The 26,717-nt window shown below is 40.2% G+C and overlaps 1 protein-coding gene across 2 annotated transcripts in view; it reads right to left on the reverse strand.

Annotated features, from left to right (window-relative positions):
- col9a2 (procollagen, type IX, alpha 2) overlaps nucleotides 1-26,717 on the reverse strand; it is a 72,224-nt gene that overhangs the window by 6,299 nt on the left and 39,208 nt on the right. For both annotated transcript variants that reach the window (XM_032580184.1, XM_032580183.1), the window contains 18 exons: nucleotides 12,503-12,556; nucleotides 11,364-11,399; nucleotides 9,349-9,372; nucleotides 9,162-9,215; nucleotides 8,018-8,071; nucleotides 6,069-6,119; nucleotides 5,911-5,967; nucleotides 5,781-5,834; nucleotides 3,080-3,133; nucleotides 2,898-2,951; nucleotides 2,375-2,428; nucleotides 2,240-2,293; nucleotides 2,090-2,143; nucleotides 1,944-1,997; nucleotides 1,796-1,849; nucleotides 438-482; nucleotides 304-357; nucleotides 117-170 (listed from right to left, as the gene is read on the reverse strand). In XM_032580184.1, the coding sequence (XP_032436075.1) occupies nucleotides 117-170; nucleotides 304-357; nucleotides 438-482; nucleotides 1,796-1,849; nucleotides 1,944-1,997; nucleotides 2,090-2,143; nucleotides 2,240-2,293; nucleotides 2,375-2,428; nucleotides 2,898-2,951; nucleotides 3,080-3,133; nucleotides 5,781-5,834; nucleotides 5,911-5,967; nucleotides 6,069-6,119; nucleotides 8,018-8,071; nucleotides 9,162-9,215; nucleotides 9,349-9,372; nucleotides 11,364-11,399; nucleotides 12,503-12,556 (915 nt within the window). The remainder of the gene's footprint in view (nucleotides 1-116; nucleotides 171-303; nucleotides 358-437; nucleotides 483-1,795; nucleotides 1,850-1,943; nucleotides 1,998-2,089; nucleotides 2,144-2,239; nucleotides 2,294-2,374; nucleotides 2,429-2,897; nucleotides 2,952-3,079; nucleotides 3,134-5,780; nucleotides 5,835-5,910; nucleotides 5,968-6,068; nucleotides 6,120-8,017; nucleotides 8,072-9,161; nucleotides 9,216-9,348; nucleotides 9,373-11,363; nucleotides 11,400-12,502; nucleotides 12,557-26,717) is intronic.

A 26,717-nucleotide genomic window follows, 5' to 3' on the forward strand; every position in this document is an offset into this window, starting at 1 on the left:
ATGTATTAACAATGGCAATTCTATACAAACTTTACAAATCTATTTCATATGATGTTTTTTTGTTTGTTTGTTTGTTTACTTTTCATTATTGTTGTTAGTTTTTTATCGGTTTTTACCTTAGGTCCGGGAACTCCTTCCATACCTGGCTCTCCAGGAATACCTGGTTCACCCTAACAGAGAGACAGTAAACTTGTATAATTGTTCTCAATGTTCGATCCAATTAAAGCTTTGCACCAGTGGAATAACAAAAAAGAATAATTATGTGTGCACATATGTATAAATTTTAAATTCTATATTCCCCACCAAAGGACCAGGAGTACCAGGCATGCCCCCGTGGCCCCTTGGTCCAGGTTCCCCCTGAAAAAGCAACAAAATGCAGTAAGAAATAAAACAGAAATGTCTAAAAAAATAAATAAATAAAAAAAGTAAAAGCATACCTTTCTTCCAGGTTCCCCTTTCCCCCCCGGCGTGCCAGGCAAACCCTACAGACAGAATTAGCACAGCTTTTAAAACACAGCAAATCCAAACTCCGTGTGTGTGCAGCTTGGAAACGCAGAGGGCAAAACCGACGGTGCAAACTTGATTGTGTTACTGCTATCAGTGAAGTGGCAAAAAAATGTCTGAAATGCACAACAAAGCCACCTTTGAGAGCCAGGGCCAAACGCTTTGCCTTGCTCGTTTGTGTGCGTTTGTGTTTAAGTGTGTAGAAAAAGTCCAAGTTCCAGAGCTTGAGTCTGTCGCAGCCCGAGTGTCACAGAAGCGATCACACAGCAAAGTGTGCATTTCGCGCTTCATTACCTCTTAGTCAAAATAATGCAGATACGCACATATATATACACACACACACACGGCCGCCAACACACCCCTGTGTGTTCCCCCACCGGCCTGGTAATGATAAATGGTCTGCGGAGGCAGCAGAGAGCCATTTCAAGGTGGTTTGTATTCTAAAACAGAGTGGGTCAAAGGGTCTCTGTTACCCTGGACGACTGCCCAGAAAACAGAGCTGAAACTCAAACGCATGAGTTCGCTTCAACCTACCGCAACATTTTTTTTTTTTTTGTGATTTTTCTTTTTTGTTGAGTCAAGATGGAGAAAGGTGTCGAGCAATTTAAAGTCTGGAGTACCTCGCATGTCTTTTTCACATTATGTCAGCCACAGATTTGAATGAATTTTGTCAAATACCTGTTAGATTACATGGAGTCTGTTTGCGAACAATAATGTTCCAGTCGTCCCACCGATTCTTAACCAGATTTAGATGTGGATTTTCATTGGAGCATTCTAATACCTGAATAAGGTTTTTATCTAAAGTATTAAATTGTAGCTCTGGTTGTATTTCTGAGTTGTTTCTCTGCTACAATGTGAACCTCCACTTAGGTCTCACAGTTTTTTGTTACCTATAAGACGTCTTCCTTCAGATTTACTGCATTCATCTCCCCATCAGTCTAACTGGCTGAGATTGATCCCTTGGGCATGATGCTTCCACCACCATGTCTCGCCATGGCAACGATGTGTCTGCTTCTCAGATCGATGCCTTTGCACCCAGCCTGTCAACTTGGATAGTTTTGTGGATATTCCATAATGTTTTCATATTTGTAATTGTAAAAAATATAAATAAATAAATAAATAGAATCACATTATTTTCGATTTATGCAGTAATTTATGTGGGTGGGTTGCACAAATAAAAAAAAAAAAGAAACATTGGAATTAGATTTTTTGTTCTGTGACAAATTGGGAAAAGGTTTATGGTACATGAAGACATTGCACAATCGTACAAAGAAAGAAAAAAATCACTTACTGCTGTCCCCGCAGAACCAGGAGGGCCAGGTATTCCGGGTTGCCCAGGAGCCCCCTACACAAAATACAGCGACAAAAGAAAAGAAAAAGATTAAACATGTGTCATTTTTTTCAGACTCTGATCATCACAGCAGCAGGTGCACGCTTACCTTGATTCCAGGAATGCCAGGTGTGCCATCTTTTCCATCGATACCCGGAAGACCCTGGGATAGCAGGCGGACGATGTATCAAAGGACTTTATTTGGCACGCTCTTTGAAAACATCAGCGAACACACAAACAAGAGGCTTCACTCACATTCTCCCCCTTTTTGCCAACGGCCCCCTGTGGGCCCTGGATGCCTCGGCCGCCCTGCAGAAAACAAATGTGTCTGCCTCAGGTGCCATCCAATCAAGTTTTCAGAGATAACTGTTGTTGTTTGGCAATGACTGTAGAGCTTTCACCCACTTTGTCTCCTTTTTCTCCCGAGTCTCCAAGTGTCCCCTGAGGTCCCTCCTCACCCTGCAGGAACAAAGAAAGGGTACTTTAGAATAATCAGAACTTTATTTTGAAGTAAGTGTGTGTGTGCGGACGTGTTCTCACAGGAGGTCCAGGAATTCCTACAGGTCCAACGATGCCCTTGTATCCGCGAGGGCCCTGCCGGAGAACAACAAAGTGCCATCAATCACCTGAGATCAGAGGGAAAGTTAAGTTGCAGAAGCCTATTATTTATTGTGATAAAGGGATAATTGGTGCTTAACTCACTCCACTAATGGGAGCAGCGCAGAGAGCCAGCCACTCTTGTTTTGGCTTTAAGCCGGGGTGCTAACTTGGCTAACTCGGCTAATGTTAACAGTAAGATGGATGGCTACAGTGGATCATTAACTACAGATGGAGTCACAGTGGACCCAGACAACCCCAACTCATTAGAGAAGGAGAGAGATTTGTGTTAGCATCATTTCCATATGTCCCCATTGCTGGTAATGGATGGTGTTTGTATAGACGGGGGCTCAGGCTGGCTGTGCCTTCTTGGTGCTTAGCACAGAATTTGAATTGCCCCGCATCCGCAGAGCAAAGAGACAATAAGGCTCCGTCTGAATCGAAAACAACAAAACGCGGCACTCACGGCCTCTCCTTTAGGACCCATCATTCCTGGATAACCCCGCAGACCCAACGGACCCTGAAAGGAAAGGAAAAGTCAGTAATGTAGACGTGCAGTGCCTTTGAGGATGGGGAGAACAGAGCACTACAAATGCCAGTTTCCTGTGTTAAGCTCGAACATTAACTAATTTAGAATCTGCGGCATACCGGGGGTCCTGGGATGCCCTGCTCCCCAGAGATACCAACATCTCCCTTGGGTCCCTGTTTAAAATAAAGGGGGAAAAAAAGATAAAACAGACTGGTTGTTAATTTCCCAAACTAACCGAAGGTCAAATTTTTGTCTCGTGTGTGTACATTTCATTCATGAAAACTTAAAACCTGAGAGCAAGTACTTTCAAAGCCAGTTTTAGACGGTTACTTTTGATGCTTTAGCCGGCCTTTGATGGTTGTATACTGTGTACTGGCCGAGTCAAGCTTGATAAAGTTCTAGCTGAAACTAATTAGCCAGCAAGAGCGAGCTAATCAAAAATTAATGGCCCAATCCAAATTTGCCCACACAGATCCCAATTTCCCTCACAAACACATGAACTTCAAGGTACATTGCTGGAAAAAATGCAAAGCAGGTCGGAGTTAAAGGGGGTCAGAGTTGTTCGGGTGTGAAATTTCCGGAGGGAAATCTTAACTTGAATGTTGATGCTTGCTGTTGTACACTGGAAGCTGATCAGCTGAGGTTTAACAACATTCCTAGCTTTCATTTCCAGGAATTCAAATGGAATGCATATGTTTAATGGACAGGATTTGGCCATCTTCAGATTACAAAAAATGAGTTTTGTCGTGGCTCTCCTTACCTGTCAGGGTTTCATATGTCGTGTCAACACTATGCGACTAATCACGTTCACGGAAAGGGATTATAAGATGTAAATCAAATGTAAATACTAACCACTGGTTTCTGAAAATATTCAAAATGATCTCTTGCTTTAAGAAATGCACTGACAGGTTGTGCTAACAACAACTTCGGTGTGGACGTTATTAGTGAAGGTGGGCAACTCAAAGTGAGGTTTGTGTTTCAAAATTAAGTCACCTTGCTGTATCTAGCTGTTTTATGTGCACAACGACCATTTTGGATTTTGAGGACACGTAGACAAGAAGTTCTTTTAATTACAGCTACAACAAACGTGAAAATTTGAAACTAAAATTCATACTTATGAGTCAAAAGAAGAAAAAAACTTGTTTGTTTTTTAAAATTAAGTTTGAAGCTTGCTGATTCTAAATTTGCGAATGATTTTCATTGACACAATGAAATGGACTTTATAAACTCATTTGATTTGACCTGTTACAGTTCTCATAATTTGAGCAATTAATATCCGGATAATAAAACTGCATTAGTTTCTCGGCCAGTAATGTAATGAAAATAAAATGAAAATGAAAATAAAGAAAAATTCTTTATTTTCAGTTTATTTCTGGTTCTTTGTAGAAAATGTACAAAACTGTCACATTTTTGCCCCTTTATGTATGTCTTTGAGTCAAAACACTGAGGCTGAACTGAGCATAAGAGAATTATTGATAAAACCTTCTATAATCATTTTTTTCATGAAACTCTGTGTCATGCACACGGCTTGCATGGTACATGTTGAATGATGTTAGCTACACCAGGTCAAAATTAATATTTTGTCCACTGATGGTATGCATTAATATTTAATAAATTGGTAGATATGCTACAGTGAGGTTCATTTGACAGTTTAATAGTTCCTGTTTAAAATAACAACCTTTGAGCAGGCATTAACCATAGTTTTCACATTTCTGTAGTATTATTTGTTTTAATCAATTTGATGCACGATTCAAATCGTAAATGTTGTTTTCAATAGCTACAGGCAGAGAATCAGAACTAACAGAAACGAAGGTTTGAAACCATCTGTCTGGGTCACATTAATCAATATAATGTGCTTCACTTAGTAAATGAAGTTACTTGTTTTAATATTATGTTAGTCAGCAAATACAGTCTTTGTGGAGGGGACTTTAACTACAAGCAGAAGTATTTGTGAGAAGGACTCTAGTATCCACTTGATAACTGTTTCTGTAGGGATTTTACCATTGAGTTTGCTGTCCCAACTTTTAGTGTTTTGCTTGAACATGTTATGCCATATTAAGAGATAGTCAACCCATCTTAGCATAAGTATGATAATCCTCAGTCAGCTGTGTTAAAACAGCCATCTAACAGTTTCTGAAGTGCAATACCTCCACATTGTTTTCTGCTGGAGCAGAGATAAAGATGAGTGACCTCCTCAGCATTTTTTTTTTTCATTCAGAAGTGATTTAACATGCAGGAAGTAAAGCATTTCTGCTCAGCTAACATCTGAGTCTCCGCCTGAGCAGCTTGCCGGAGATGTTAACAGCTCCTGGCGGGTGTCTTTAAGATGAAGAAAAGACAGAGCAACCTTGAGTCAAGGCAGGCTCTCTGAAATCCAAGCCGGGCCTGTGTGGAGTGGTTATCGGGTGAGCCGAGTGTTTTTCAGCATCTAAGCTCTGCCAGAAGGTTCATTGTGTGGGAAGATCAGAGGCTAAGTCCTCGAACTCGGCTAGCTGCTCCCTAGGAGTCCACGATGTGCTCATTACCTCTGCTTAAAACGGTGAGGTGAGAGGTCTGCGTGAACCTTGACTCTCTCATCCTCCCCGTCATGTACCTGGCTCCTGCACCGTCTCTTTCATCTGGCACGCCGCTGCATGCAGACTGCAGGTCCGAGCTCCGGCCTGACTAATCGCTGCCAGATTAGTGCAGTCATGTGCCTCGGGGGGCCTCATTAAAACTAATCCCTGCCTCCTGTGGCTCTCAGCAGTGGCTGAGTGTGCAACACTGTAAAAAACAAAACAACATAAATATGTACAGGTACTTGTGTAGTGCGCAGCTCACCAGGTTCCCTATGCTGCCGGGGTCTCCGAGAACGCCGGCACGCCCTTTGTGTCCCTGGAGAGCAACGCTTTAGTCAGGACGGTGCTGCGGCAAACTTTGTAACGGGAGACAATGAGACGCAAAGCCTTACTTTTACACCCTGCAGTCCCTGAGGGCCTTTGGGTCCTGCTGGGCAGTTGAGAGGACACTGTTTTAAGAGATGCAAAAGAATATGGATTAACAGAAGTGAAACCGTGCCAAAAAAATAAATAAAAATAAATGTAAGAAACTAGTTGTTAAAGATCTTACCTGCAAGTCTGCACTACCCTCCTCGAGACCAATAAACTTGCCTGGAGGACCCTAGACAGGCATTTGGACACAAGTATGAGAGAACTGCTGGCCTCAGTTGGCAAAGAGTTACCTCTCCCCCCCCGCACCCCTTCTTTGCGCTGACTCAGCACTCTCCCCATTATTTTCAGCGATTCCTCTCCCTATCTTTCCATCTCTCTGCTTATAGATGAAGTTAGGAAGTGAGGTATCTCTAGGGACTGATGTATTACTGCTGCAGTCAGATGAGACACCCCACTGATCTAATAGGGGTTTATTTGTCCTAGGACAGCACTAAAGTTAAACAAACACACCCCCTTGGGCAGTGAACATCATTCTAGGTGAAGACACTCCCTTCTGCCTTCCCTCTCCCCACCCCAGCGCTCTCGGAGCCACTCGGAGAAACACACAGGGGAGTACATGCACCTTCAAAAAAGCCTAACTCTCAGAACTGTTTTGGTTGCCTCAACACTTTCTGTCTGCTGGGACCTATACAAAACAGCTCACTGTGGTTACAGCAGGTATTTTCATGCATTAAAAAAATAAATAAAATATCAACCTCTACTTCTGCAGGAACAAACAATCATCAATCTTAGTAGTTTGTCAAGGCCTTTCATTTTGCCCTGTAATCACATCCAGTGACATAAGGCACATTCAATTAGACTGACAAGGCCATAAGCCTAATGAAGCCTAATGCACACCCGTTAGCATATTTACTGAGCTCTGCAGTCTTGGTGAAACATATGTCGTCATAGGAAATTGTGAAGTTTAAAGATCACCCAAGCAGAACTCTGTGGTTAATTGGAAGTACTGTTGCAGAAGTTTGTGCAAAAGAAAGGGCTGGCATACCATCAAGTCCAAAATCATTCATAACCCTGGTAAAAATAGATTTAAAGTAATTGTTTTCTTCTTTTTACAAAGGTGTTTTGTCTGAATGGAATTCAGATGAATATTTTGGACTAGGCCAGGTACAAGTTTGAGTTGAAGCTGTTAGAGAGTCTGTAGAGGGAGTTAAAGATTAGGGTAATGGCAAAGGGCCCTCCAACCTAAAAAGACTTGGAATGCATTATCAAAAATATCAGTGGAAACATGCAAAAGGGCAACAAATGGTCAGCAATTGTAGGAACAGTTTGATTGCTGTTATAACAACTACAATGTCTCCAGTTGTTATTGAGGGTGTATCTACTTATGCGTTATATGTAACGGGACGAGTGTGCGTACACTGTATCCTATTCAGCCCTATTTAATGCAAGTATACTGACCGAATGCAGCATTGTTCTCTATGTGCTCAACTAAGGTTGCAATGCAAAGTTCCATAGAGCAACTTTAAAAAGTTCCACCAAAACAGAACAAAATAGAGAGGAATCCCAACTATCGCTGAACTCCATTTGGGAACATTAAGGTTTTTCATGCAGCTACAGAGGAGAAAGGAAGGCAGACCAGACTCAAGCTTCATACTGCCGTTCTTCTGCTGCAGTAACGTATGGACAGCAGCTCGCTGAACTTAATCCCTCCCCGGAAGCAACTTCAAGCCAAATTTAAACATCACAGCCACTGGAGACGTCTAAATCTTGGTAGCGCTAGCATAGAGTGAGCATAAGCTTCATACCTGGTATGAGATGCAAGTATCTAGTCAGTTCCTAGTTTTCTTTTTTTAGGTTTTTGAAAAATACATTTCCTTGTAAAGTTTTGATTAAAGTAAAAGGACAAAATTTGTATCATAGTTTTACCATTTCAGCAAAATATTACTGTTGTTTTTATCAGCATTTATGTACAAACTTTTGTTATACATTGAAATGTTATTTTCACCAAACTATATGCATGCTCAGTAAAATCCTTTTATTTTAAAATGTTACTTCAGGATCAACTTTGTTGTTTTGTGGTTAGGGATCACAATTTCCCTTTACAAACAATTTTCAGTTGACACTTACCGGTTTGCCTGGAGGTCCAGGGAGTCCTGGAGGACCTGGTGGTCCCAAAACACCCTACATGAAGGACATAAAAGAAAATAGCCACAAATAAAATAAGCAAACAGGCTGGGTTATAAGAAGAGCATTGAGTTCCACTTCAGCTGTTCACATACATGCAGCTGTAGTGTACCGCTGCTACCACAAGGTGGTGGTAAATACAAGTTCTCTATCCATTGCCTCCAAAAAGCACTTTATATTCTACTGGTAGGCCTGTAAATGGTTGAAAAACATTCCTAAAACAACAATAGTGTTCAATTCTACTGCTGCGCTCATAGATGGTCGCAGTATATTACTAATACCACGCTGCGGTGGCAGTAAGTAGAAGCTTCTCCTCTACTGGGATGCCCTCAATTGATTGCAATGTATTCCTTCTGCCACAGGAGGCAGAATTGAGAAACACTTTCTGTTTTACTGCGAGGATGGCAATTGGTTGTTAGCATTGATGCAGCCGTGATGTGTAGATGATGGTGAGAGCCTCAATATATATATGGACAGGTAACTCCAATGCAAGTAAGGGCAATAAGAAGACTTAAGGCTGGCAATTTGTTACAATATATTGCTGCTTGGAAATAAGAAGAGCCTGTCATTCTATGAGTAGCTACTGTCACTGTGTAAGTCATTCACAGAGTCTTGGTATGTGCGGTAATGAGAAAAAGCTAGTCTGATGTCAGGCTTGGAATTGGTTGATGTTAGGTGTCAGTTTCTAAATAATAGAAATATAATACTATCCTGATGAAGAGACCTTTGATGCTATCTTAATGACTTATTTTAATAAGTTTTAATTAAAAGTATGACTACCTGCAAGCACGAATTAATTCCTACATACGTCAAATAAACTCCATCATAAATTGTAGAGAGGCTGCAGTGTTTGCGTGCTGCTTTTTTTTTCTATATAAATGTCGATGGCTTCAGCCACTTCTAAATTCATCTTGAACAAGCCTCTGCTGTTCGTCTGCTGCAAGCTGCTGTAAGACATATTGGATATGACTGGAAGATGCTTTTTATTATGGTCAATGGGGTAATAATCCATAGAAACAGGGGAATTACAGCAAGCAAAGTAGCAATATAGTTGATCAAACAGGTGATGTTTAACTAAAAAACTGACCTTTGGTCCAGGTGGTCCAAATTGACCTGGAAGGCCAATTGGCCCTGGGGCACCCTACGCACAAAGCAATGTAGACAAATAGTGCAATAAAGAACATTAGAATATATCCATTGTACTTCCAATCTCTTAAAAGCGAAGGCATAAAAACGTCAAAGCGTTTCTGTGAAATAGCAAACATGCAACTTACACCCAGACCTGGAAGGCCGACTCCCTGTGTGGAACAGAAAAAGGAAGTAGGATTAATTTACTGTGATACAGAAATATTTACCGGAGCACTGATTGATGCTTTGTAAATTTAAACAATGACAAAAAAGCAATGATTTGATAACACGTGTGCTGTGTGTATTGAACGAGGCTAAACAGTGCTCACAAACTCAGAACACTGGCAGTTTGTTTTGCTTGGTCTTTTACTTAGAATCAACTTTAACAGGATAATTAAGGAATCAGGTCTTCATGGAGGTAATTTAGCCCACTGGGCAGGATCTTGTGTCAGTGCAGCGTTAGACAGCTGGATGCCCAGCACAGCCCCCCCCTAAACAGGGACGCCCCATAATGCTGAACAAAGGATTAACTAATTGTGTGGCATCCAAGCATAACATTGAATACCTGCAGGTCTGCTGTAGGTTGTGAGGAAGATGGACACAGAGCACCACCTAGTGGCATCAGACTGTGCTTACATGTCATTTGTAGCTGGTTTGTTGGGGTGCGTGTGTGTGTGTGTGTGAGGCTGTGTGTGAATCGTTTCTATTATAAGTTCAAGGCAGCATATGTCACATCTGGCCTCAGTGAGCTAAAAGGGGGGTGCAGCTGGTTAGACATTCAGGCAGGACAAAAAAGCCAGCTGGGATGCAAATTTGCTAGATAATAAAGCATCTAGGCCTTAAACAATAAAGCAGCGTCAAGATTCTCTTGGTCATAACTCATTGCTTAAGTGTCATGAAAATGTCTTCTTATTTACAAAAGATAAACACTGATAAGCTGTGATAAGCATTGAAAACTGTAAGTTAGCTTTGCCTGCCAAATAATCATAAACTCAAGATGTCGACTCGAGTTGACAAATAATCTCTGCTTGCTTTTATCTTAACTCAGCAGCATTTTTATTAGCATTTTCACCAGTACAAGTACAACAATTGAACAATTTTATGGATTCAGTAAGATGTGAGAAGCATTCTTCAGGGATTTATGCACAAAACATGGCTGCCAATTTATCAATTCAAATACGCTTTTCAACCACATTCCAAAGTTCCCTTATCAGAAAGAAATCTGGTGACTTTAAAAGCCAGGGTAGTGCAGTCACCCCACGGGCATATTCGAGAAGCCCGCTTGAGCGTAAATTTGTGACACGGTGCATTAACCTGCTGGATGTGGTCATCAGAAGACCGGTACACTGTGGTCTTAAAAGGACGGAGTTGGTCCTCATCTACTCTCAAGGAAAGCTGTGAAGTTGAAATGGTGCTTCTTTTTTTTCTTGCACTTACCAAACTGAACCAAGAAAATCTCCCCTACACCATTACGCCACCTCCAGCCTAAACCTTTGACATAAAGCAGGAGACATGCTTTCACACTAGTACACCAAATTCTGACTATGATACTGAATGATACTGAAATCAAAACTCAACGGTCCATGCAACATTTCTTTAGTCTGTCATTTTCCTTTTTTAGTGGGTTTGCATGAATTTTAGTCTCAGTTCTCTGTGAGGAATGGTATCCAGGGTTGACTTCTGCTGCTGTGGCCCTTTAAGGTTTCACTTGATTGTAACTAGAGATTATTGGAGATACTAATGCCTTTCTGTGATTTAACCAAGTCTGTTCAAACTCTATTGGAGTCAACAAGAAGAGATTATTTTCTTCTTTTTTTTCTTTCTTTCTTGGACCCTTTACTTTAAATCCCACCCAGTAGTGGTAGTGTGTAGAAAATCCCAATAGATCAGCAGTTTATGAAACAGACCAGGCCCTCTGGCACCAACAACATGCCACATTCAGTCACTTACATCCTAATTCTTCCTCATTCTGATGCTGAGTTAGGAAGTTCAGCAACATTTTCAACAGTAAATCTAGATTTCTGGATGCATTGAGCTGCTGTACTGTGATTTGCTAACTTGCTATTTGTCTTAACAACCAGCTACAGAGGTGCACCTTAGTTTTATTGATCTTATTTCTAGAAGCATTAATTGGGAGTTCTTATGAAAACGTGACACTTACTGGACGTCCAGGCTCACCGCTTGAACCTGGTTGACCCTGCAAATGAAAAAAGGTCAGTCCAATTGGCTGTGAGATGAAAACAATGCATGTAATAAATGTGTGAAACTTGTAGAGCATTTATGTACAGAATTAAGCTGTGTATTGCTTAATAAGTGTGGAACTCCATGCTGTCCACTAAGCATTTGAAGGCAGCACATAAAGTAACATCTAGCAAGAAACCATGGAAAACTTTAACAGTCTAAGTCCTGAGAAACTCCTTGCTTGCCATATTTGATGGCATGTAAAAATGCATTGCATAAGTCTACTTGCTTTAATGTTACTGTCCTGAAAATAGACACTTTAAAATACTGTTCTACATATCAAAAATATGTTTTTTGTATTATTACACTCATTGTTACTCTATATAATTGCCTCGATTTGTGCATTTACAGATTAGCAATAAAATGACAGTCCTCTGACCTCATTTCAAGATTGTACACCGTGCTATCATAATGTCTCAGATAAAAATAGTTTTGTTTTTGGTATTTTCTCAAATGAGATTCCTCCTGGCCACACATTCAAACAATTTTACTGCCTGGATTTTCTGTGCTGAACTTTAGCGTCCAGCTTGTTAATGAGGACTGCAGATACAACATATCTTATAATCTCTCTCAGTAAAACACGAGAGAAGTTCTACTGAGATCTCTCTCAGTAGAGAGAAAGTGATCTGTGGAAAGTTTGCTGCTTTTGAATATTTTTTCTTTCTCTGCAGTAAGTATCGTTCGTTCTCTAAAATGACCATTTTCAACTTGTTTTTCAGATGTGCTCACAACTGGATAAACATGACTGCCATTTAAACTTTTAATTTCTAACAAAAAGAAGGAAAGTTAGTTTTTTTCCCCCCAAATGCTAACCCTTCATTTTGGCTTTTGTGTGCACGTAAGAATGTAAGTCAATCAGCCTGTTTAATTTAAGGGCCTGCTAAAGATGTTTGTTTTATGTTTTGAGGTGCATGACTAAAAACTGTTTCTCCTACAACGTACCAGGACTGAAACTGAACAAATACTTTTAAGTGAAAGGCATCTTGTTCATGCCTTCCTGAAATGGACGTTTTCCACCCACAGCAGTTGGTGCATAATCTAGTCAGCCAAAACACTTGCCTTTGGGCCGGGGCTACCAATCGGTCCGCGATCACCTTTTGCTCCAATCAAACCCTGGAGATGGAAAGAAAAGCATAAAAACCAGTGAGCTATAGTTTATATAAGGCAAAGTAATGAAATACAGAAACAGTCACCAGGCAGCAGATTGCTTACACTGTGCTTTCCAGGGGGCATAAGTGACCTTACAACTGGGTTAACCACACATTTGATTAAAGCCAACTCTGTTCTGGTAGGTATTTTGGAAATAAACCTTGAGATTCCAGGGCGGATTAGTGGCTAAATCTCTGCAGAATGCCTGCATGGGTGAGCTTTTGTTAGCATGTGATCTTTTGCCAGTGAAACTAAACTTTCCTGCTGGTATAGACTGAATCAGAGAAGATGCAATGACTGACCTAAGAAGCTGCAGCACAGTTTAATATCAGTTTTATTTTTAAGTAATTACAAGGTTAAGTGTTTCTTTGTTTCTTTGTTTGTATGTTAAGTGTTTCTTTGTTTGTTGTACAGTTAAAACTATTGTTTTAACTGTACAGTTTAAACCTCCCAGGTATTTTTTTTTTATATTTCCCCTGAAGTGTATCACAAACCTTGTTTTTAATTGAACTTCCTACTACTGTCTGTCCAATCTCTAATGTGTGAACCTCCTTATGTCATGGACCAACAAAAAGTGGTGTATAATTGTGATGTGGGACAGAAATAACACCTGGTTTTACAAAAAAATATCACCAACAAAAATCTGAAATTGAGTCATCCATTTGTAAAATGCTTCACAACAAACTAGCTTCAGATACCTAGCGCCTGAAATTTAGGCCCACCCCCTGCAAAACAGCTCGAGCTCAGTCCATGTTTGAGTCTTGACATGTATAAATATATATTTTTTTAAGTGTTGTGATGGTTTTAGCATCATCCCTTTGACACCTACAACTTTGGCAGTAAACAAATAATAGGGCTTAATTTGCATCTGCATACTGGCAGAATCTCCCACATCTCATCAGAGAGAATCATTTTCTATGAAAAAAATAAATTAAAAAAAATCACGCATTCACAATTTTACCACACATAATATTTTGCTTGCGGGTCAACATGTTGTATTTGTTCACTTGTTTGCTGTATCGTTTACATGGCTTGTGGCAAACTGCCTTTTTTTTCCTCCAAAGGCTTTCTTTTTGCAATAGAGGCACAGAGGTCAGGTGTGTGTAGGCGTGTGTGCGTGTGTGTGTGGGTGTGTGCGTGTGTGGGTGACCACGTGTGATGGATTTAAAGTACAACACAATTAAAGTATGAAAAACAACAAGTGATAATCAGACTGTTAGACTTTATTTAACTCCATAATAGTGTCCAGTAATAGCGGATTAAGCTCCATCTTGGTAGAATTATATTTCTACATTTCCAGTTATTTATTATCATCTGTGATAAAGTGATGCCAACACCGTGGATTCAACAGTGAGGAGTTTGTTCTAGTCATCTTAAAGATGGAAAGAGTCAATGTTGTGCTGATTCTGAGTAGCTGAATGATTAACTGAATGACTTTTTATTCATTTCAGAGCTCAATCAGTGAGGTTATTCATTTTGTGGTGGCCCTGGTATAAAAAAGAAAGAAGCAAAGGAAGAAGGCAGCAAATGTTCATGTTGGTTCCACAGGCTTCCCCAGAAAATATGGATAAAATCAGTCATTACAGGGTAAAAGTAATTTGAAGAGGGAGAAGCGTATAAACAACTCAAGTCAATGACATGATGCATTCTGCATTTTTCTTTTACCGACTTAAATAATACATTTAAATTGCTGCACTGTTTGATAAGTAAAACGCAGAATCTTGCACGCATGACGTCACAAAGCAAATGCAATTTTAGAAGCTTGGTTGCTATGGTGACAATTACCGAGATAAAAAAAATCCAATGATCGTTCCATATCGTGATATGGAACGATCATTGGAAAAATCAAATGATTTTTTTATCATTGGATAAAAAATGATAAAATATATTTATCATTTTTTTATCATATTTATATTTATTATAAATTTAATAAATGTATCATTTATTAAATGATAAATGATAAATTTGATCATTTATCATTGGATAAATGATCAAATCATTTATCCAATGATTTTTTTATCATTTATCATTGGATAAAAAATGATAAAATATATTTATCATTTTTTTATCATATTTATATTTATTATAAATTTAATAAATGTATCATTTATTAAATGATAAATGATAAATTTGATCATTTATCATTGGATAAATGATCAAATCATTTATCCAATGATTTTTTTATCATTTATCATTGGATAAAAAAATCCAATGATCGTTCCATATCGTGATATGGAACGATCATTAGATATTTTTATTTATTTTTTTCAGCATTGGATATCTCTAGTTAAGAGTTTGAGTACAGAGTCATGATTCGCATAACGTTTGCATGTGTATTTTTAAAAATAAAAATAAATAACAAAAATGCAACATACATGCAACATTTAAAACAAAGACAAACCCATCAACAGCTATTTACATTACATTATGAGTCTGAATACATACGATGATGATGTAAAACGTTCAACATTTAAAACAGAAACAAACACAAGAAGCTATTTATATTACAGTTAAGAGGCTGAATCCCAAGTCAAAAAAAAAACAAAACTGTCCTTTCCTTTTATGTTGTTGTTTTGTTTTTAAGCCTTTTCTTATTAAATAAAAGAGTACAATAAAAATGAAACACTGACTTAGAACTTGCAACATTTAAAACAAAATGACACTGCATGGCAGGGGTCTCAAACTCCAGTCCTCGAGGGTCGCTGTCCTGCAGTTTTTAGATGTGCCACAGGTACAAAACACTGGAATGAAATGGCTTAATTACCTCCTCCTTGTGTTGATCAGTTCTTCAGAGCCTTAATGACCTAATTATTCTATTCAGGTGTGGTGCAGCAGAGGCACATCTAAAAGTTGCAGGACAGCGGCCCTCGAGGACTGGAGTTTGAGACCCCTGCTGTATGATGTGTTTCAGGCCACTTCATGTATCTGAAGGGAGTGAATGTGTCTGTAGCCCCTTTTGCACTGCACAGCCAGACCCGGTCTGATCATTTTTGCATTAGCACTTCCAGCCCGGTACCACCCGGCTCCCTGGAACCACGAGAGCTGCGGTTCCAATCGGGCCGGCCAGACCGGGCCGGTTTGGAGTTAGCTGTTGATTGGTTCATTGGCTGCCGGGGCGGGACAAAGATCCGATCTCTGGATCAGAGGAGCACTAGGCTTTCTCGATGGCCGTCATTTCAATGTGCTGCATCAATAAATTCTCGTCATAATCTATTCTCTCCATACACTGGAATTACAATCGCCAGCAGACAAGGTGGGTGAAGTGGGAAAACAAACGGCAAAGGGTGGACAGACCGGGAATCGACCGCAGCCGCAGCGATTCCCAACCGTAGTCCTCCAGTACCCATGCCCTACATGCTTTAGGTGTCTCCTTCTCCGGACTCAGGTGAATGGCTGATTGACAGACTTTTGCAGTATTTGGTGGCTGAAGAGGAGGTCATGCAATCATTTGAATCAGGTGGGGTGAAACAGAAAAACATGAGTTATTTTTACATGAATTAAAGTATTAATAATCTAACAACAAGGTTGTTAATCACATAACTTTAAAAAGGTTGGGCTTTGATGTGATGGTGTTTCTTTTTCAAATCTTTGTTCTTTCGGGATCTATATTTTGCTTCCTTCTGCAAAGCCTCTACGATCTCTATGGCCTCCATCTCATAGTTCTCTGCCTTGATCCTTAGGGTTTTTTCCTTTTCCAGCAAGAGGGTGAGTTCCTGGATGTCTTTGAGCAGAGATCTCTGTTTCTGGTCGTCTGCCTGAAGCTTGTTGGTAAAAAGTACGGTCTCAGCCGAGAGCGTCTCTGTCAGCTTGCAGGCTTTCTCGAAACCCTGGTAAAGTTTATCACTTGCCTTCTCCAGTTCCAACTTACCTCTTTCTGCCTCTTCTCTCAGAGCCCTTTCTTTCTGGAGTTCTTTGTCCATTTCCTCCCGAAGAAACTCTACAGTTGTCAAGAGAGCAGCATTTTCAGTCTCTCCTTGGACCCTTAGTGCTTTCTCCTCTTGGAGCATTTTCTCTACATTTTGGAGTTCCTGTTCAAATTTGTCCCTATCATCCAAAGTGATCTCAGTTGGAGCCTCCTTGGACGTCTTCTCCATGTCCTCAAGCTTTTGAAATAGTTGTTCTGCAATCTCCTCAACTTCCTGTTTATCTTCCTCAATTTGGGCTTTAAGTTCTTGCTCCGATTTCAGTTCCAGATCCAATATTTCTAAGAAATTCTCAGCCTTGACCCTTAGTGCTTTTTCCTCCTGCAGCATTTTCTCCAGCTGTTGGAGTTCCTGTTCAAATTTGTCCCTATCATCCAAAGTGATCTCAGTTGGAGCCTCCTTGGACGTCTTCTCCATGTCCTCAAGCTTTTTAAATAGTTGCTCTGCTATCTCCACAGCTTCCTGTTGGTCCACCTCAATTTGGGCTCTAAGTTTACGTTCTGTTTTCAGCTCTTGCTCCATCATTTCAAAGAATGCCTCCGCACATTTAAATTGATCCAGGTTCTCATTTTCAGCCTGAATCCTCAGCTCTCTCTCTCTTTGGAGCATTTCCTGAAGCTGTCGGACGTCAAGACAAGGAATGTCCTCATCTCGAACTTTGATTTCCGCTGAATGTTCACTGGAAACTACACAGTGGCTAGACAATTGTAGCGGAATCTTAATGCCTTCCCCTTTTGCACCAATATTTTTTTCCTTCTCCATCTTCTCCTTAAGCTCCTGAATTTCAAGAAGCAAAGCCTGCTTCTCCTTTCTCTCCTCTGAGACAATGTCTTCATAGTCGCGTCTGGTGTTGAATTTCTCCATTGTAATGGCCGCAACATCTTGGTGCAGTCCCTTGATCTCCTGCTGAAAGATGTCAAACAGCTCATTGTTAAGGTGATAGACTAATGGTTTCGGCCGTTCTTTGATTGTTTCCTGCCGAAGGATCTCTACAGTTTTTAAGAGAGCAGCATTTTTACTCTCTTCTTGGACCCTTAGTCTTTTTTCCTCTTGGAGCATTTTCTCCAGCTGTTGGAGTTCCAGTTCAAATTTGTTCTTAGATGGAGCCTCCTTGGATGTTTTCTCCATGTCCTCAAGCTTTTTAATTAGTTCCTCTGCAATCTCCACTGCTTCCTGTTTGTCTGCCTCAGTTTGGGCTCTACGTTCTTGTTCAGTTTTTAGTTCTTGGTCCAATATTTCCAAGAAATTCTCTGCCTGGACCCTTAGTGCTTTTTCCTCTTTGATGTTTCTTACCAGCTGTTGGAGCTCCAGTTGATTCTTATGGCAAGAGAATTGTAGGGGGATCTTAATGGCTTCCCTTTTTGCTGAATCCCTTTCTGCACCAAGATTTCTTTCATTCTTCAGCTTTTCCTGGAGCTCCTTCACCTCTTTCTGAGCCACAGCGAGATCAATTTCATGCTCAATGGTGAGCATCTCAATTTCCTGATGATGTTTCTTTTGCATCTCCTTTATCTCTTGTTGGAGTTCCTGTATTGTGGGGCAGCACGTTGTCTCATCTCTGCCCACCAGGCCTTGGTTCTTGGAGTCAGCTTTCTCCAGCTTCTCCTTAAGCTCCTGAATTTCCAGAAGCAAGGCCTGCTTCTCCTCCCTCTCCTCTGAGACAAGGTCTTCATAGTAGCGTTCTGTGTCTACTTTCTCCATCGTAATGGCCGCAACATCTTGATGCAGCTCCTTGATCTCCTGCTGAAAGATGTCAAACAGCTCGTTGTTGAGATGATAGGCCATTGGTTTCTGCATTCTGGTTTATCCAAACAGGTTTTGCTCAAAACAATGTTTTCCGCACAATCCGCTCAATCCGCACAATTCGCACAAGCCGCACAGTAAAAAGTGGGTAAAGTTCTATGGCACTGTGTGTCTTTATAAGATACAATTCTTGTGTATGATGCATGAAAAGGTCTGTGATGTCATCATTGATATTACTATGGCAATAGTTCTCTTGTGGGCTTGTAAGCTTTCTCGGAATCTTATTGGCTGAATTTATTACAATACAATACAAAATGTGCCTTATTAATCGTAAGGGAAACTGGTATGACATATACATATATATATATATATATATATATATATATATATACCAGGTGATGTCTATCGTTGTCTATAATTTGGACATGGTGAAATACATAAAACAAATGCTCAGAGTAACCTCACCTAGGCCTGTTTAGTCCCTGTCAGATATTCTTCAGAAATAAATTGACAGATGAAGAACTTTTTTTGTAATTATTTTTTTATTTAGAAAGACAGATTTCCATCACATTCGTTAATTACAGCTTTACCCATTTAAGATCGTACATAAGTATACAACCTGAGAATCCAAGTGATTTTTGTCCATACTGCCTTTCTGGTATTTTCTTTTACAGGCTATTACTAATTTTCGTTGTGAACAATAACAAAAATGAACAGAATTGAACAATAACGGGGATTGCACCATCTCGAGCAATAAAAAAACCACAATAACATACAAGGGCAGGGCACATAATTCACAAGAACAATCAAATGAAGTCGGATCTAATTGGTTTTACATACTCAGTCCAATTGGTCCAGATCTTATAAAACTTTCCTTTTTCAACTTGGAGGGAGAAAGAAATCTTTTCCATAACATAAATCTGATAAACAATTTCAATCCATTCATCGATGGTGGGTGGGTCTGGTTTTAGCCATTTCCTTGTGATGGCTTTCTTACTGGCTGCCAGTAGTATAGCCAGAAGTTTTTTGTCTTTGTTCTTCCATGTGTCCAACTGTAGGTTGCCCAAGTACAACGTTTCACATTTGAATGAAATTTTTACATTGAATATATTTTCAATATGTTTGTGGAACTCTTCCCAATATGGTTTTATTACTTGGCAGTCCCAAAAAACATGGAAGTGGTTGGCTCCTTTAGACCCGCAAAGTCTCCAGCAGGCGTCCCCGTTGTTTTGATATCGTGTCTGAATGGGTGTAACAAAAAATCATGCAATGTTTTTCCAACAAAACTCCCGCCATGTGTTTAATCCAGTCGAGACCCACTGCAGTTGACATATTTCTTCCCAGCCTTCTTGTGAGATTATTACCTTAATTTCCTTTTCCCATTTCCTCTTTATGTATTCTGTATTCTCATGTTTAGATAGCTGTATGGCATTATATAACTTAGAGATAATTCTGCTGTCTGATCTGGGTTTAATTAGTGTTAGAAATACCTCCATGAAACTTGAATCATTTTTTCTCAACACCTCTTTAAAATTTCTATTAAAATAATGTCTCACCTGCAGGTACCTAAAAAAAAGGTCATCTTTTTCCAGTCCATGATCCTTCTGTAAGGTTTCAAAACTCTGAAATGTCCCTTTGTTGACAAGTGAATAATAGGTAGTTAAGCCTTCTGAGGTCCATAACTTGAATCTGTTATCAATTCTATTTGGTGTAAAATCCGAATCATAGGAACACCACCTCATAATTTTAGATCCTATTCTGCAAATTTTAGCCAATTCCTGCCAGGACTTGAGAAAGCTACCTGTTATGGAGTCTTTTGGGATCTGCTGTTCTTCTTGTAATTTATAATCACTAAGTAGGGCTGTTATTGGGATTCCTTTTATTGTCGTGCCTTCTATTTCCTTCCAAGCTGCAGTATATGATGGTGAACAGAGGCAGACTAAAGGTCTCAGCTGGGCTGCATGGTAGTACTCCTGTAAACAGGGAAGGCCCATTCCACCCTTTTCTTTTTTTAGTTGCAGAGTTCTAAGCTTAATTCTGGCCTTTTTACCCTGCCGCAGATACCTCGCTATTAATCTATTCTATCCCATTCTAAGAACTGTTTAGGTGGGATTCTGACTGGTAGACATTGAAATAAGTACAATAACTGTGGAAGGATAGTCATCCTGATGGATTCCATCCGGGAGCTCAAACTTAAAAAGGGAATAACATTCCATCTATGTAAATCTGATTTTATTTTCAAATTTAGTGGGCCATAATTTATATCAAACAGTTTTGAGAAGTCCCTCGGTAGTGAAACACCCAAATATTTGATAGACTCGGCCTCCCAATTCCAGTTGTACACAGTCTTTATTGAAGACGGTGGATTGTAGTTAAATGTTAATACTTGAGTTTTATTTATATTAATTTTGTAACCAGAGATTAAACTAAACTCTTCGAGCAACTTCATCAGTTTTGGGATTGTCTGTGTGGGCTGTGTTATACTTAACAATAAATCATCAGCGAACAAGGATAGTTTTTGCTCCCCAGATGTCGTTGTGACCTCTGACCTCTGCCTGATCAGTTGACTCATGGGCTCAATAAACAAGGCAAAGAGAAGCGGCGACGCACAACACCCCTGTCTCGTTCCTCTCTCCAAAGTGAATGAATCGGTCAAATCTCCATTAATTTTAATTCTAGCTGTTGGTTTAGTATATAATGATTTAAATGTGTCGATTATCGTTGTATGAAATCCAAATTTTGAAAGCACTTTAAATAAAAACGACCACCCCACCGAATCAAATGCTTTCTCTGCATCTAGACTTAATATCAGTGCCTCTAGTTTTTGCTGAGTGACTTCTCTCATAATGTGTAATGTTTTCCTAATGTTGTCTTGGGTCTGTCTTTGCCTGACAAAGCCAGTCTGGTCTTTATGTATTAAAGCTGGTAATATGACTTCTATTCTTTTAGACAGTATGGAGGTGAAGAGTTTATAATCATTGTTTAGAAGACTTACAGGACGATAACTCCCACATTCCAGTTTGTCTTTCCCTTCCTTCGGTATGACTGAAATCACTGTTTTCCTCTTTTGTAATTTTGGATATTAATTTTTTATTTTGTTCATCAGTGATCGTTGGAAGATTGATCTTTTCCAGCAAGGCATCGATCTGGTTGTTGCTGCTTGTCTGTGACTGGGAATATAGTGTTTTATAGTATTTTTGAAAGCAGTTTTTGATTTTCTCCGGATTAGTTTCTATTGCCTTTGTTACGTTGTTTCTTATTTTATGTATAGTTCTGCAGGCTTGTTGTTTTCTTAACCTTTATGATAAAAGTTTCAGGGATTTCCCACCTACCTCATAGTATTGCTGTTTTATAAAAATAAGCTTTTTTTGGATTTCCTGAATGTTTATTTCTTCTATTTCTGTCTTTAGTTTTATAATCTTGTGTTTGGTGTTGTCATCTTTGGGAGATTTTGCATGTTCTCTCTGTAATCGTTTCAAATCCTCTTCTAATTCCTGGAGTTTTTTTTCTCTGATTCTCTTCTCATATGAGGTTATGGATATAATTTTACCCCTAATCACTGCTTTTAAAGCGTCCCAGATTATAGGAGGAGTCACTTCCTCATTATCGTTATTTTCTAAGTATAAATTAATTTCACGTTTTAGTTTATCTCTTATGTCCCATTTGTTCAAAATGTTAGAGTTCAGTCTCCACAGAGTGGACCTCCTCTTATTATTCAGACGGCTTGAGATGTATATGGGACCATGATCTGAAAGAGTATTAGGTCCCATTTCACAGCTGTCTACCCTAAAAAGATCTCCCTTGAACATAAAGAAGTAATCTATGCGGGAGTAGACGTTATGAGCATGTGAGTAGTGAGAGTAATCTCGACTCTGGGTTTCTTTCTCTCCAAACGTCCATGACCCCCACCTCACTCATCCAGGTATTTAATCTTCTGCTTATGTTTTTTGCGTCGGGTTTCTCATTTGAAGAGTCAATTTTCAGATTTAATCGGACATTAAAGTCTCCACCGCATATTAAAATCCCCTGACTTTTTGTTGTCATTATATCGACTATTTGTTTATAAAAGGACCAGTCACTTCCAGGAGGAATATACACGTTAAGGAGAGTTATCACGATTCCTTCTAATTTACCTGTAACCATCACAAATCTGCCGTCCTTGTCGTTATATTCTGAAATGTGCTCATAATTTACAGCCTTGGATATGAGGGTCGCCACTCCTCTCCGCCTCCCCGAGCCATGTGAAGAGAAGTAAACATGTTTAAATCCTTGTTTATTTAGTTTGGCGTGTTCTGAGTCGTTGAGGTGTGTCTCTTGCAAAAAAGCGACTTGGATTTTATCTTTCTTTAATTTTGATAAGATTCTTTCCCTCTTAACTGGATTGAGTACTCCATTTATATTAAATGATGCTATTTTTAAAGATCCGTTTTGCATCTATGTGATTCCCTCCTTCTCACTCAGAAACCTGGTGCATTTCCCCCTCCTGGAGGAGAACCGGCAGGGAACAAACAATTAACATAATACACATAAAACTGAACATAATTTGTCCATGCAACTTCCTAGGTAGGGGTCTATTAACCTGACCCTGTTGAGTCCCCACAAGGGGCTCGAAGGAAAAAATCTCCCTCTTCGGTGCAGAGGGAGAGGCCCTTACCTGCCACAGTCGCATGTCTGAAAAAAAAGAAAAAAAAAAAACGAGAAAAGTTTCCAAAGGAAAAAAGGTCCTGAATGAACCGGATTATTCAATAGTTTGTTTCCACCACTAGTTACAGATTTGGTTGAAGATATTTCACAGTTCCTCCAGCCGTCTTCGGTCTGGGGAAGATCCGCTAAGTCCCGGAGGGGGCCGCAGGTGTTCTCCTGAAGGCTCGCAGCTTCTCCTTGTAGCTGGACCCCCGGCCGGCTTTAAATGCGCCCTTCGTCGCTCGTCGGTCCACTCTAGTCCAGGACAGTTGCTGCACCTGCTCCATGAGCGTCTCCGGAGGTCTGATGGTTGGCACGGGGAAGCCTCGTCTCAGCAGGTCCTCTGATGCCTCTGCTCTACCGTGTCGTAGGTTTTGGTTCCGTCTTCGTATCTAACACGCAGCTTCGCGGGGAAGAGGGTCTGAAAGTGGATGTTATTTTCCTTCAAAACTTTGCGGATTTCTTTATATTCCCTTCGTCTTTTAAGTATGAGAGGTGGATAGTCATGATCCAGGTTGATGTGATTTACTTGCCATGTAAACCCCTTCCTCTGCCAGGCCTTACGGAGTATCATCTCTTTCGTACTGAAGCTTCAGAACCTGATTATGATGGAGGTGGTGGCGCGGCGGCTGGCGGCCCCACAGATCGATGAGCTCTTTCAGTGTGGAGTTCAGGGGTGTCTTCGTTTAACTCAAGACCTTAACGGAGTAGGGCTTCGACAAATGAGATCATCGTCGATTCCTTCTCGGATCCCTCCGGTACCCCATATATCCTTATGTTCTCTCGTCTGGATCGACTCTCCAGATCCATCAATTTGTCCTCCAGCTTAGCGTGTAACTTTAGCATAGCCGTGATAACCTCCTCCGTATTTAGGATCCTTTCCTCTGCTTTCTCCATACGTCCCTCCACCTCCTCCAGCCTGGTGTTCACCTTCGCAAGTTCTTCTTTTATTGTCTCAAATTGTTCTTTATTTTCTTGGCGAAACCCTTTTAGTTCTCGCAGGATCAGTTCAGTGTCGGTCATTTTCAGGCGCTGCTCCTCGTGTGGCTTGTTAGCTTCAACCCGCTAGCTGCTAATTGTTGCTGCGTCTTTTCTCTCTCACCCACCTGACTTCAGTCGGCGTTTATTTCTCGAGATAGTGGTACAATCTTGTCCCTGCTTTTTAAGTTATTATATTGGTATATTTACTTAGGTTCTATGGGGAGAATTTCTCTAATTATTCCGGTTCATCCTGTGGTGGCGTTCAACATGCCATCTGTGTGTGTGTGGGGGGGGGTAAAAGCAGCTCAGGATGGTCATGACATTTGCTCACCAACTTTGTGACACTTTGATTTGGTAAAGTCCTTCCCACCTCTAAGAAGGTCTGGAAGGTACCATTCAAACGCCACCACAGGATGATTCTCATGACCTCTGGGGAGGGTCAATGGCAGTGGTGCTCAGTGTACCTGTGTGTAAGCGTGTGTGTGTGGAGCGGGGTGCATATGTGACCACATGTGAGGGATTTAAAGTACAACACAATTGAAGTATGAAAAACAATAACTGATAATCAGTATCAAGAATAATATACAGTTTGTTACATTTCCTAGAGAAGTTTAGATTTAGAATCTTGTAATTCCCTAAGGTTTTGGTCACCAAGCCGTTTGTGCATCCCTGTGTAAGAGTAAACACATACCTCTAAAGAAAACCTACAGCTTAACTGATTTACTGCATTATTTATGGCAGCACGATTAGTCAGTGCTGACTATGAGTTTGTGATTTCCTTCATCCGTTGGAAAAACTGTCACTTAAATTTTAAACTCTTATAGATTTTTTTTACTGTAACACTTGCTAGTGTGATACATTTCAGTAAATGTTCCTCATTTGTACATGTACTTCTTAAGAATATGTGACAGACAGTAAATGTGGGGCGTGCTGTGGTGGCACGCCCTATCATTATTTTTCTGTGATAGAGTGATCGGAACACACACCTGTTTGTCACAAAAAACAGTCATAAAGTTTGGTTCTTTCATAAATTTATTATGGGTCTGCTGAAAATGTCACCAAATCTGCTGGGTCAAAAATATACATACAGCAACATTAGTATTTGGTTGCATGTCCCTTGGCCATTTTCACGGCAACTAGGCACTTTTGGTAGCCATCCACAAGCTCCTGGCAAGCCTCAGGTCGAATGTTTGACCACTCTTCTTGACAGAATTGGTGCAGTTCAGCTAAATGTGATGGTTTTCTTGCATGAACCTGTTTCTTTAGCACTGTCCACATGTTCTCAATGGGGTTTAAGTCAGGACTTTGGGAAGGCCATTCTAAAACCTTAATTCTAGCCTGGTTTAGCCATTCCTTTACCACTTTTGATGTGTGTTTTGGGTCATTGTCCTGTTGGAACGCCCAACTGCGCCCAAGACCCAACCTTCGGGCTGATAGTTTTAAGTTTTCCTGCAGAATTTGGAGGTAATCCTCCTTCTTCATTATCCCATTTCTGCAAAGAACCAGTTCCACTGGCAGCAAAACAGCCCCAGAGCATAATACTACCACCACCATGCTTGACAGTAGGCATGGTGTTCCTGGGATTAAAGGCCTCACCTTTTCTCCTCCAAACATATTGCTGGGTGTTGTGGCCAAACAGCTCAATTTTTGTTTCGTCTGACCACAGAACTTTCCTCCAGAAGGTTTTATCTTTGTCCATGTGATCAGCAGCAAACTTCAGCCGAGTCTTAAGGTGCCTTTTCTGTAGCAAGGGCTTCTTTCTTGCACGGCAGCCTCTCAGTCCATGGCGATGTAAAACACGCTTGACTGTGGAGACTGACACCTGTGTTCCATCAGCTTCCAAATCCTTGCAGACCTGCTTTTTGGTGATTCTTGGTTGACTCTTGACCATCCTGACCAATCTCCTCTCGGCAGCATGTGATAGCTTGCGTTTTCTTCCTGATCGTGGCAGTGACACAACTGTTCCATGCACTTTATACTTGCGAATAATTGTCTGCACAGTTGCTCTTGGGACCTGTAGCTGCTTTGAAATGGCTCCAAGTGACTTCCCTGACTTGTTCAAGTCAATAATTCGCTTTTTCAGATCCACACTGAGTTCCTTTGACTTTCCCATTGTAGCTTTTGTGGCTGAGTCTAATCACTGGGTCAAATGAGCCCTATTTAAATGGGCTCATGAGAAGTCAACAGCTGTAGTCAATCAGAATCACTTACAAGAAGTGAAGAGGCCATGGCATGAAGCTAATTTGATTGACACAACTCTCTACATCACCAAAATTGACAATTTATGTTGCTGTATATTTTTGACCCAGCAGATTTGGTGACATTTTCAGCAGACCCATAATAAATTTATGAAAGAACCAAACTTTATGACTGTTTTTTGTGACAAACAGGTATGTGTTCCGATCACTCTATCACAGAAAAATAAGAGTTGTAGAACTTATTGGAAACTCAAGACAGCCATGACATTATGTTTTTTACAAGTGTATGTAAACTTTTGACCACAACTGTATATATATATGTCATACCAGTTTCCCTTACGATAAATAAAGCATATATTTGTATTGTAATAAATTCAGCCAATAAGATTCCGAGAAAGCTTACAAGCCCACAAGAGAACTATTGCCATAGTAATATCAATGATGACATCACAGACCTTTTCATGCATCATACACAAGAATTGTATCTTATAAAGACACACAGTGCCATAGAACTTTACCCACTTTTTACTGTGCGGCTTGTGCGAATTGTGCGGATTGAGCGGATTGTGCGGAAAACATTGTTTTGAGCAAAACCTG

The sequence above is a fragment of the Xiphophorus hellerii genome, chromosome 13, assembly GCF_003331165.1.
Source record: "Xiphophorus hellerii strain 12219 chromosome 13, Xiphophorus_hellerii-4.1, whole genome shotgun sequence".
In the NCBI taxonomy this organism is placed as follows: Eukaryota; Metazoa; Chordata; class Actinopteri; order Cyprinodontiformes; family Poeciliidae; genus Xiphophorus; species Xiphophorus hellerii.